We start from the raw sequence: 13,362 nt of genomic DNA, 5'->3' as shown, positions 1-13,362 counted from the left end.
GTGCCTACCTACCTCTTGCAGAACATTCAAACACACACAAAGTAAAAACCTGTATGATCGTCAATTATCATCAATTTACTAAATAAACTATCACTAAAAACATGAAATTCTAGAAAAATGAACACAGTAAATATATTTAACAAAGTCAAAGAACAGAGAACTGTGGTAAAGTACACTATTAACACACAAGTTACCAGTAACTCCTTTTTACTCACAGGGTTACCACTTTCATTGAGGTACTCATCACTTATCAATAGAAAATTTGTTAATTGATCTTCTTTGCCTTTAGTTTCTCCCCTTTCTAAAACCCTTCAGAGAACTGTGAAAATACAAGTCTTACTATAATGCTCTGCCTAAAAATTTTAGTGATTTCCCTTGAACATAAATGCCCTTAGGCTATCAAAGTCAACAATTAGCCTTTAAACTTCCTATGGTATCCCCTCCCACCCACTGTCTTCTAGGCAAACCTCATGATTATTTCCCTAATACTATTTTGCAATGTAAGGCAAAATACATGGGCCTCAAGTTTCTAATTTATAAAATAGAGAGATCAGGAGATTACCTCTAAATGTATTATCTATAAACAAATACCACTGGAAAAGCTAAATAAAGCAAAATATGAAAACACCACAAAATTAAATTATCTCACAGACCCAGAACCTGCCTGTGAAAAGGAGGTTCTAGCATAGGCATTTATTTAGAAGCCTATGAAGACTCCCTTCCATAATTCCATTCCTGGTTTAAAAATGATCTCTCTTCAAATGTTCTTGGAGTACTTTTTCTGCATTTCTTCAGTTCCAGTTTCACATTCTATCTTCTATCATATTTGTGTATATAACACTTATTTGTATACCTTTGGAATCTAATGATCATTTTACATTTTTATGTTAACAGTTACTTGGCATTAGTCCTTTTAAAGTCTGTGCTTAACAAATGCTAGCTAATTATTTAAACAATATTTGCTTACTTGAAACAGATTTCAAATTAAAATACCAAAAAACTCAATAAAAATGCAAAGTACAAGGTAATTCAGAAAACACTTTAAAATTTTGTAGTCCATTCTAATAACAGAAACATTAACTATAACTGTGCTTTAAGTACCAAAGTGCCAATAAATTTTCTGACTAGTTAGATAAGTTTTTCTTCTAGATGGCTACTCATGGATAAAAAAATTTAATGGCCACACCCAAATGCATATTTTTCTAATTAAAAATGTATATCAACAGTGAATCCCCTATTCAGATTCACTCTCTCCTGAAAATCACCATTCTTTATTCATTGAAAAATTGAACACCTATTTCTTTTTTTCATTGTCATTAAAACATTTTTTCCAAATATACACACAAAAACAGTTTTCAAAATTCCTTTCTAAGTTTTTGAATTCCACATTTTTCTACCACTCTTATTTCCCTCCCCATCTCCATAGTAGTGTTAACCAAGTTTTTACAGCATCTCTAACAGGTCCTGACAAAGCAGGTCAGAGACAGAGTGACAGTACATCTTACTTTTTTTTTTTTTTTAGTAAGGAACCAATTTGTAAATAATGGAATTACTCCAATACCTGGGGTTCCACTTTGCTGTTGTGGATCAATATTAAATATCATTAAAAGTGGGCAGGTAGATCATAGAACAATCATTTGGGACTTCAGTGTTCTTCACAGGACAAGATTCCCATACAGGACAATATAACAAATATATCACATGTGACCATTCATGTGACCTATGGAAACAGTTGGGTTGATCGTATAATTTGGGGATTACAATACAGTACAAGTTAACCTGATAACCTTCATTTAACATAAGCAAACAAATTCAGGGAAGGACTTGTCATGATTGATGGGTAACTTCTGTTACTTTGTTTTCATGTTTTCCCAGGCCTAGAACCTGCCTATGAAAAGGCAGCTCTAGAAACTTATTAACTTCATTATATAAATCACATTAATCAATATAAAATCACTGACATAACCTCCTTTCAGTCAATTAAGGCAGAACCCCTTTATAGACCAGTGCCTTTTGATTATGATTTATCCAATACCAATTAATTTGATACAGGTTTACAAAAATTCTTGATTATAGAAATTTATTATAAAATGAAAAAGGGAGACAATTATATTTTTGGTTTTTTTTTTTTGCAAGATAATGAGGTTAAGTGACATGCTTAAGGTTACATGGCTAGATAATTATTAAATGTCTGAGGATGGACCTGAACTCAGGTCCTCCTAACTCCAGGGTTGGTGCTCTATCCATTGCACCACCCAGCTGCTCCAAGGAACATAATTAATAAGAGGGACAACAACCACCTTTTAAAATGAACACTAGTCAAGATTCTGTGTTCACTAAATAGAGTAGCTAATTTATCCATTTTCCTTATTTTGCTCATATTTTCTATGCAGAGATATGGCTATTTCTCTTTTGCATTTAATCCCTGTAGGTAGTGAAAGATGAGGAGTTTCTTGATGCTAAGGTTTCCTGGGGCCGTGATGGAGTCCAGTTCAAAAAGGTGTAGCTGATGGGAAAAACCAGAGTAATTGGTTTTAATATATACAACATTGCCCATTTTCTTATCTATAACATGAGGCAATTGGACTAGATGACCTCCAAGGTACCTTCTAGTTCTAAATTAAGAATGTATTAACACATACTTAAGGAAATTTAAATAAAGATGCATAGATATTATCAGTGTTTTCACAAAGTAAATGTCAAATGGTGATTCAGATAGTAAATAATATTGAATTCAAAAAATATTACTTGATGTGGGACTAGTCATATGTTTTTGAATGGTTGGAGGAAATCACAAAATCATATACAATAAATCCATTACAAATTTATATTAACTATTGAACTGGGCAATCACTACAAAAGGCAAACATTCTCCCTAACTGATTTACTATCTTACTATCTATCCAAAGTATTTGTTCCAAACCTTAATTTTTCTATGTTCCCGACCCCAATCCAATTCTTACAGCCAGAACTTTGACTCATAGAAAACACTTACACACACATTATCCTATTTGCCAAAGAGCTCTACATTTACATCTCAACACAAGAATCTTCCTTTGCTTCTTCTTTTTCTATACCATATCCTTATATGAAGAGTTGGTCCTGTGGCAAGGCTAACTCCTTGATCCCAAACCTTGTCATTTTCTCCAGGTTGTCCTAATGTCATTCCTACTTTTTTCTAATCTTCTGTCTCTACCTACCAATTCCTTCCCTATTGCTTATGAATAATCCCATTATCTAAATTCTTTTGATCCTATGGTTCTATTTATCATTCAGTCTCCTTACCTTCCTGGTTAACATCCTTAAGAAATATAGCTATGGTCATATCCATTTCTCCTCTTCCTCACCCCCAACCCTTTGCAATCTGGTTTCCAGTCTCTTCATTCAAATAAAACTCTTTTCTCCAATGTTACTTTTCTTAATACTAATTGTTACCCCCCAAACCCAACCTCTCTGTAGTCTTTGTCCCTGTTAATTACCTTCTCCTCTTGAATACTCTTTTCTTCTCTAGGTTTTCATGATAATGATTTCTGGTTCTCCTCCTATCTGTCCAACACTTCCTACTCAAATCTCCTTTGCTGATTCTTCCCAGTACTCTTCCTACTAATTGTGGGTATTCCCCAAGGTTCTGTCCAGGGAGACCTCTTTTCTATTTGCTCTATATCAGTATGTTAAACATGCCCATAAGTGAGCCCCTTAACACATTTATTACTGTGTTCATAGGTAACGTGGATTGCATTCAATTCCTGAATGGGTATTGAATTCTGCCCCTTGAGGGGTTTTTGTTGGGTGATATGGACCAGCTCTCTACATCTCATGTGGTCCAACTGTCAATCTCTTTAATATTCCCAGCTGTACATGTTTTCAAAGAGGATCAATGATATCATAGTGATGCCCAACTTGGATATGAACTGAATTTAAGTGAGGCAAGAATTGCTCAAAGTCATCAGTCTCACTCTTTTCTAGAGTCATCCAAGATCAGTAGCAGCACAAAAGTTAAGACAGGCCCAAGACACAGTGGATAACCTCGGTGTCTTCAATACCTGACCAACATCTAATCATTCTGCAGCACCTTCATGGTCCTTGCAACAAGTTTTCCAGGGAAGTCTTCATAAGCTTCACACCTACCTAACTCACAGACAGGTTTGAGACCCATCAAGTTACCTTCAACCTAGTTTAGCTGTATAGGTCAATCTTTCACCTGATTTCAAGTTTAACATCCCTAAATGCCTCTTGTCCACCTCAAATTCAATATCTCATAGACAGCTGAAACTCAACATGTCTAAAACACAACCCAATACTTCCCAACACCACCACCACCACCTCTCTTTTCTGAAGTATTTCAATACTACTGGAGAAAACTTCATCCTCCCAATAGCTTGGACTCAAGATCTCAATTTGATTCTTGACTCTTCATTTTCATTTTACCTTCATATTCAATCCATTGCCAAATTTTGTCTAAATTCCTTTACAACATCTCTCATATATGTTCCCTTCTCTTTGTGAACATAACTACCACCTTTTTTCCAGGCTCTCAACTTTTTTTTTTTTTGGCAAGGCAAATGGGGTTAAGTGACTTTCTTAAGGCCACACAGCTAGGTAATTATTAAGTATCTGAGGCCAAATTTGAACTCAGGTTCTCCTGACTCCAGGGCTGGTGCTCTAACCACTGTGCCACCTAGCTGCCCCTCTCATTAACTCTCACCTGGACTTCTGTAATAGTCTTCTTACTGGTCTCATCTCTCCTCTCAACTATCTATTCAACTTTAGCAAGATCATTTTTTTGAAAGCATAGGTCTATGTTCCCATCATGAACGAACTCTGGTGACTCCCTATTTCTTCTGGGATCCAATATAAACTTTTCTTTTTGACATTTAAACTCTTCATAACCTGATCCTCTTTCCAGTCTTCTTACACTTTACTCTTGTTTATGCACTAGCCTTTTTTTAAACTTTATATATGAAATATTTTATTTTTATTCTTTTAAACATTTTCCAACTGCAATTTGATCTAGTTTGGACTGCACTCAGGAGTCTTGTTGGGGCAAGAATTTGACTACCTCTATGTAGGAAGCACTTTTAAAATTTTTTTCCCAGTTACATGCAAAGATAATTTTCATCCTTTTGTAAACTTAAGAGTTTCACATTTTTTCTACCTCCCCTACTCCCTCTCCATGGCAGTGAGCAATGTGATAGAGGTTGTACATATTATTTCCATTAGTCATATTGTGAAAGAGGAATTGGAATTAAGGGGGAAAAACTCATGAGAAAAAAAGAACACATATAAAAAGTTTTAAAAACGTGAACATAGTATGTTTTGTTCTGCATTTGGACTCCAGTTTTTTCTTCTGGATTTGGATGGAATTTTTCATAATAGGTCTCTTCAGGATTGTCCTTGATCACTGAATGCTGAGAGAAGCTGTGTCCATCACAGTTGAAAATCTTACAAGGTTACTATGAATTAATTACCCTATCTGCAATTCCTCTGGTACAATATTCCATCTCTCATTTTTTTTTTTGTCTTTGCACTGGCTATAAACTATATTTATTAGGCTCTTAACCCTCACCTTTGTCTCTTGGTTCTCCTAATTTTCTCCAAGACTCAGATAAATTGCTATTTTTTATAAGATTTTCTTATTCCTTCCAGTTGTCAATACCATTCCCTCTCAGACTGTCTTCCATCTATCCTGTAAATATCTTGTAAACATCTAGTTATTTACACATTGCTTTTTCCATTAAATTAAGACGCCCATGATGAGGACTGCTTTTCCCCTCTATCTTCAGTTTAGCACAATGCCTATTATACAGTAAATGCTTAATAAAAGCTTAAGAATAATTAGAAGATCCCATTCTTAGTATTCAGCATTACTATAACCCTGAGAATGTTGCTAAGATTTGTACCCTCACAACAGACATAAATGAGTAGGGCTGGGAAAGGAGCTAAGCCTGGGCTCACTGGTACCAAGATCCTTCATGAGGGAAATATTTTCAGTGGGTTCCTTTCCTTGCAACTTGTTTACTCTGGTCACCTGGATAAATTACTTGTGAAGATTTGGACACTCTCAACAGCTCTAGTGCTTCATTTTTAGAGGGTTTCATTTATTGAGACCTTGCCTACTCTGCTATTTCTTCAAGCTTGACTCTTGTCTTTGGTAACTCTGAAGCAAGGGTTGCTTGGACAGTCTTCTAAATGGTCTGTTATTATGGACTTCATCAAGTGGAAACCTGGGAAGGTTCAATGACTCCTAGACCATCATAGAGGACTTTTGAAGGAACTTTGTTGATATGTATTCTGGCAGACTAGTAAACACAGTAATCAGTGATTTTACACACACACACACACACACACACACACACACACACAGAGTTCCTTGTCTAGATGAGATAATGCTTTGAACAGACTATTTCCTTAAGACTATATCATTTTCCTTGATCAAGATATCCACTTTGTCTTCAATAAGCTGTTCCCTTCAATCTCATGTTTATCGTCCTCCCCGGAAAGTTTGGGCAAATCATTTCTCTGAGAGCCAAGAGATGGCTTTCAGAGCATCTGAAAGAAAGCTGAGAGATGGCTTTCAGTCCCTGTAAGGAAGAATAGTCGACTCTGACCACTTGAAAAGATCTGCTATCCAATTTTTCTGCCTAGTCAAGGGGCTGGGCAACAAGACCCTTGATAAATTCCAGAATCACTATAATCTTAGTTGACAAAGAGCACTCACTGTCCAAGGGATAAATGTCTTGAGAGATAAAATTAAACACTTAATAAAGGTTTTTTGACTGATAGGAGATCAGTATCAAAGTGAGGAGAGCATCTCTGGTCAAAGGACAAATTGAAACTAAAGAATTACACCTTTAGCATCTTCTTTCAGATTTTATATTTTGGAGATGTTTGCATGGAGACAGATCTTGAGTCCTGACAGCTGTTTTTTTGCTCCTGGCTGCTACTGTCACCTTTGGCTGACTTCCAGTTCTATTGTTGACTTTCTCAGGTTTATGATTTGGTAACACTATGTTTGTTCTGACTTTGAGGGATGGCTGTAGTTTTTGGATTTGATAACTTCTTTTCCTTTGTTGAAGGTTTGCCTTATTTTTTTTTTTTGTTTTTGTTTAGGTCTTTGCAAGGCAAATGGGGTTAAGTGGCTTGCCCAAGGCCACACAGCTAGGCAATTATTAGGTGTCTGAGACCGGATTTGAGCCCAGGTACTCCTGACTCCAGGGATGGTGCTTTATCCACTACACCATCTAGCTACCCCTAAGGTGTGCCTTATTATACTCTTCCCATTGGGGATTTTGTCTGTAAGTACTTAGATCCAAAGTCTACATTATTTATTCATAGGCATGAAATATGGTCTTGGTCCTGGGATAAACACAAAAATCTGACCAAGAGCAATTGGGTGGGATATCTCAGGTGTTCTTCATTAATGGTTTATTGTACATTTGGAGGCGGCTAGGTGGTGCAGTGAATAAAGCACCATCCCTGGAGTCAGGAGTACCTGGGTTCAAATCCGGTCTCAGACACCTAATAATTGCCTAGCTGTGTGGCCTTGGGCAAGCCACTTAACCCCATTTGCCTTGCAAAAAACCTAAAAACAAAACAAAAATAAAAAATGGTCCATCAACCCTTTCAAATATGGTCTATTGTACATTTGGAGGCATCAGTCACGGACAACTAGAAGCCTTCTTGGAATTAACACTAATATCAAATGTTATCAAAAATGGACTTAATTACTAATGCTTTCTCCTCTCAGACTGCCTTTCATTTATTCTGTAAATATCCTGTATATATCCTAGTTACTTTCATGTTGCTTTTCCATTAGAATGGGAGGTCCGTGAGTCAGGAATTAGTCATACCTTTCTCTTTATCTTCAGAGCTTGTCTACCACAAATGAAGTATTTAATAAAAGCATGTTGACAGATTGAAAGATCATTGGAAGACCCTTGATCTGCTCAAACCAGACTCCACTATTGATATCTAATACTATATGGGGATGCTGCTGAGATTTGTACCTTAGAAGGAATAGAAATTCTTCAGAATGATCAAAATGCTTATGTTCATGATTCAAGAGTGTCCCATTTAAAAAGGATATAGAGAATAGCAACTGTGTAACCTTGCTGTTTGCTTATATTTAGTAAAAAGTTTTTTCTAATTTAATATTTCCCCCCAATTACATGTAAATACAATTTAAATTTTTTTTTCTTAAAACTTTGATTTCCAAATTCTCTCCCTTCTTCCCCGCCCTCCTCAGGGAAAAGTAAAAAGTTGCTTACTTTAAAAAAAAATTGTGTGCTGCATAATTCAGTCTTTCTAGATTGTGAATTTAGGGGCCTTGCTTTGCTACACTGGATTAGAAAATTTCAGAACTAGAAAGGCCATTAGGAAATTATCTAATCCATAGGGGGCAGCTAGGTGACACAGTGGCTAGAGCACGGGCCATGGAGTCAGGAGTACCTGAGTTCAAATGTGACCTCAGACACTTAATAATTACCTAGCTGTGTGGCCTTGGGCAAGCCACTTAACCCTATTTGCCTTGCAAAAACCTAAAAAAAAAAAAAAAAAAAAAAAATCTAGTCCAGTGATGTCAAACTCACAAAGAAATGAGGGTCAATAAACCATATAAGAATGCCTACAGAACAAATATGTTTTTATTTTAAAATTCAATGTTATCTATGTTTTATTGTAATTTTGCTTATTTTCTTCATATTTCCCAATTACATTTTCATCTGGGTTAGATGAAACACACTAAGGAGTGTTAGGGGTTTGAAGCAGTCTGTAGACTACATGTTTGACATCCCCAATTTGGCCTAGTCCCTTGACTGCATAGGAAGAAATGAAGGTTCAGAAGTTGATCAAGGTTAAATAAACAACAAAACAGTGACAAGTTAAACTGAGAATCTAGGTTTCCAGTTTTGGTAAATTGTGATGCAGAATCACAATGTGCTGTTTTAAGCTTAATCCAGAGTTTAAAAATCTATTGTGGATCTTTGAATTAATCCCTAAATTTAACAGTGAGGAAAAAATAAGTCACATTAAAAAGATCTTTCAGGCTGTCAAACATGGTTTCATCTTTTTTTTTTTAATTTTCTTGTTTTTGCCTGGAAATATAATGGACTATAACAAAGAAGAAGCTGCAGACAAAAGTTTAAAATTGAATTACTATGTGTTCACATTTTACTATCAATACTTGTTTAAAAACATGCAATCTTTTATCTTTTATATGTTAGATTTTATAGTTAACAAGGAAACTTAGAATCAGCTATCTGCTCAGCAGACTTGCCAGATTTTACAAATATTCTACAAGCAGATCTGTTATAATCTTTCTGAATAAAAATCAGTTTGAAGAAGGAAAAAGACATCACATGATCATACTGAGGACAGAAGGAGTATAATACAACTAGTGATTCTCAATGACTAAGATGTTAGATTCTTATTTATGTATCACTTTCTTTAGTTTATCATCATTTTTTTCTTCTTTTACAAAGGCCTTCATTTATACAAGGAGGCTTGGTGAAGAACTTCTAAGAATGCAGCCCAGTTCCTTCTCTGTAACTTGTAGTTATAGAGTTGTCAAGAGTATTGACTATGTTTTATGACCAGAGTCACAAATCCTGAACCAGTAAGAGGCAAGACATGAACTCAAGTGGCTATAAGATCAACTCTGTAATATACTAAAGCATACTACCTATTTAGTTAAGAGAAAAACCAATAAATGAAAATTGTGATGCTTTCAGTAAATACAAACTTTGCTTTGATTTCAGTGTTGTAAAGAATTAGTGGACTAATACAATGTATACCTTTCTTCTGTGCATTCTTGTTTCTCTGTTCCATCAATTTCAATTTCTATCAGTTCTTCTGCTTCTCTTTTAGTCATGGCTGAAAAAAAAAAAGAGAGACCAGTCCTGCAAAATTTAAATTTTTAAAGTCCAAATCTAAGCACACCAGAACTGCTTTTGAAATCACTGGACAATATTTTACTCACAACAAATCCTGTGGGGTAGCAATTAAAGTATCTAAAGTAATTCAGAGATCTGATTCACATTTTTGAAGGATAAAAATATATGTCGAGCATACAGGGAACATAATTTATAATAGAATTTTTTGGCTAGCTGGTTTTTAAGTGGATTATACAACTACCCAAAATTATTTCAATACTTCCAAGATCTATGATTTTAATCATGTGAATTGTAAACCTTATAGCTAGTGAGTCTAGGAAGAGAGAAATATGTATTTATATGCCCCACCCCCCAGACACATCTTGTTTTCTAGTGATCTTAAAAAAAAAAAAAAAGAAATTTCTATTTGCTTATGAGTTGGATGTCACCAAAGTAGTGCTTTCTATATCTGGAAAGTCTATGGAAGTGGTAAGCGATAATTATATTTCTGACCACCCTATTTTCTTTTCCCACTGGTTACAGAAAATGTACCTGGGAAGCATCTGCCTGGTACTGTACCTTATTATTAAGAAGATCTGGATTCTAGCAGGGTATGGAATTCATGAAGAGAACTCAAATCAGGAAAATAACATTCGGCATTTATCAAATTTCATAAGTTCAGATCTTTTCTGTGGCAAAAAATAAGGATTGTGTCCAACATTATTCCAGAAGAAAAATCTTCTAGAAAATGTACAGAGACTTTAAGATGATGTTTAGAAAACGTTTAAAATGAACTCAGCTGGATACAAGTGGCTCAATTCAATTTCCATCCCCTTTCTCAAATCAGATTTAATATCACTGTACAAGAACTATATTCTGACTCAGTGATTTAGTGGGGACAAGACTAATAAAGACTACCGTAATGTTTCATATTTGAATACCTGAGTTTAAGTCTCAGTTCTGCTGCTGACTTCCTGGAGGACCTGGACTGGTCATTTAACCTTTCTGAGCTTTAGTTTTCTCATGTATAGAATAAAGGCACTGGACATGATGACCTCTTCTGGTCAGTTCATTTTAGAATTTTTTCCTCAAGTAAAAAAAAAAATTCTTGGAATTGTAATACTTTGAATTATGTCTGGGCCTCAAAGTCTGAATTTTATTACTTGGGTTAGTGCTATGATAGCTGAAGGGAATGTACTGGGGATTTCTAGTAAGATTCATTAGTTGGTGAAGTATGTTTCTAGTAATATCAAATGTTAATAGTGTTGAGATTACTGTCTAAGTGAAGGACTTGATTGTTGATTCTTTCGATGAGAAGTAGTGTTTTGTAAAAAAGGGAGACAATGGCATATTTATCTCAAGTCCTTTTCAGATTAATCAGTAGATCACCAAACATGGTAAGCACAGGACTCTGAGAATATGATAATTATCGACAAGGGGCATAGCCATAGGGGAAAGATATCAACCTATTATTTTCAGGCTCTGGAGGAGGGGAGGAGAGGAACAAACATTTATTAAGGACATACTATATGCCAGGTACTGTGCTAAGCACTTTACAGATATTATCTCATCTGATTATGAGTCAAATAGCTTAACTTAGTTGACCATATTAGGACGTGGTACAAAATGATGCATTGAGATTTCTTTAAGACAGGTTAAGCCTTCAGTCTAAGGGATTGGGTAAGCTACAAGATAGCTGTAGAAATTCCAGGTACATACACACCCTCTAGATATGGTTATAAAACAGGGAACCAGAAGGATGCCCCAGGCAGCACCATCAACAGGGGACTAACTGTCCCTTAGAGAGACAAGTAGCCTGCTAAATTAAGTAATTTAGGTACCGAATTAGGTAACAGAACCTTATTCTTTGTACTGGTTGGCTAAATAAACTGAAATCCCTTTCTTTGGCAATACTACAATAATAACAACAGCAAACATTTATAAAGCAATTACTATGTGCTAGATAGTGTTCTAAGTACTTTACAATGATCTCATTTCATATGAGAATTCCTTATGATTGAGGGCCAACAAAGGGAAAAGGAATGAGAAGCATCAGTGAAAAGCAAGAGAACTAAATTTACAGAAAACTTGAACAGAAACGTCAAAAATGCCCCTCAGATGACTTTACTAAGCTTTTAAAGATGGTTTAAATTTATTAAATTTAATTTTTTAAATGTTTAAAAAAGAAACCAAAAATGGAAGACACATAATTTTATAACTTTTCTAAATCTAATGATAGTGGAGTCATCACATTTGAACTCAAACATAACAATAGTCTTTGATAAGTTAAGAAAGTGATAAAACGAAGATGTGAATAGTGGAACTGGAACACAGGAGGTTTTGCTAGAGAGCCCTTTTTAAGGTTGATTCCCACCTTTGGTGTGTCTGACCGATCCTACCTAACGTGCATCCACCTGTGCCTCCAAGAAGCTATAGTAGGCATTTGGAAGACAGAACTTGGCCAGACATGGAGAGACACCAAGGTTACCCACTGAATCCACTTGGCCGAGCTCCAAGTGCCCCCTTCAGTCTCTTCCTTGGCCATTGGAACAAGCTGTTCTCATCTGCCCATTCCACAAGGCAAAGTCTTCACATGCTTAAACATTCCTCAGAGGGTTTGAGGTCCTTTGTTTAATCTCAACCTGATTCAGAAGACTGTTGAGATATTTCTTACCAGGTGTGTGGTTACTGCATATGCTCCAGCTTCTTAAAGCCAAAGGTCATGAAGAAAGTTGAAGGAAGTGGAGTACTTAAGAATTTGGTCCAATCTCAAATTTTATTATATATTTGAAGCATAAGTGTCAAACTTCCTTCCCAAATGGCCTGCCAAAATCTCTAGTACAGCCCAAACCATATTAAAATGTAATTGGAAAATGTTTAACAAAATAAATGAAAATGAAACATTTATAATTAATTTGTGGATTTCTGGATCATTTGAATTTGACATCCCCTACTTTAAAACAAAAAGAATGTAACAGATTTAGTTTCATTTACATTCTCTTTTTCTGTTTGATATTTACGGATATGCTCAATTTACTTGGCACTTAAAAATTTTTCAAAACTAAGTTGAAACATATTGTAAAGGGCTTTGAATGCCATATTTATCTTAAAAGCCATATGATGCTATTAAATGTTCTTAAGTAACATAATAGCATGGCCAAAACTATTGTTTGCAAAAAAGTGTAGCATTATATAGCAGAAAAAAGCACTGATATGGAGTCAAAGAATCTGGATTCAAGTTCCCTCATTTTTAGGATGTGTGTGACACACTAAGTGAGCCATTTAACCTCTCTGGACCTTTTTCCTTCTCTGTAAAGTAAGAGAACTGTCCATTATGAAAGATGGAGTGCAAAGGGGAGATTGGATGTTAAAATAACTTAGGTGAAAAATGATGAGTGCCTGAACTAGGGAAGCAGCTGTATAAATGGAGAGATAGGAAGAAACATCAGAGGAGATTGATAAGACTGTTCATTTAACAAAATATGGGGGTTTT

General features: G+C 35.4%; 1 protein-coding gene across 6 annotated transcripts in view; it reads right to left on the bottom strand.

Annotated features, from left to right (window-relative positions):
* The window catches only part of GABPA (GA binding protein transcription factor subunit alpha), a 53,057-nt gene that overhangs the window by 37,001 nt on the left and 2,694 nt on the right, over nucleotides 1–13,362 (bottom strand). For 3 of the 6 annotated variants that reach the window (XM_074213923.1, XM_074213924.1, XM_074213922.1), the window contains exons 2-3: nucleotides 10,449–10,558; nucleotides 9,792–9,870 (exon numbers count right to left, since the gene is read on the bottom strand). In XM_074213923.1, coding sequence (XP_074070024.1) covers nucleotides 9,792–9,868 — 77 coding nt within the window. In that variant the 5' untranslated portion in view covers nucleotides 9,869–9,870; nucleotides 10,449–10,558. The remainder of the gene's footprint in view (nucleotides 1–9,791; nucleotides 9,871–10,448; nucleotides 10,559–13,362) is intronic. The other 3 variants (XM_074213920.1, XM_074213921.1, XM_074213925.1) reach the window with 1 other exon arrangement.

This window comes from Macrotis lagotis, chromosome 1 (genome assembly GCF_037893015.1).
Source record: "Macrotis lagotis isolate mMagLag1 chromosome 1, bilby.v1.9.chrom.fasta, whole genome shotgun sequence".
Classification (NCBI taxonomy): Eukaryota; Metazoa; Chordata; class Mammalia; order Peramelemorphia; family Peramelidae; genus Macrotis; species Macrotis lagotis.
Note: the sequence above shows the minus strand (reverse complement) of the source record. Positions and strands in the feature narration are given on the sequence as shown.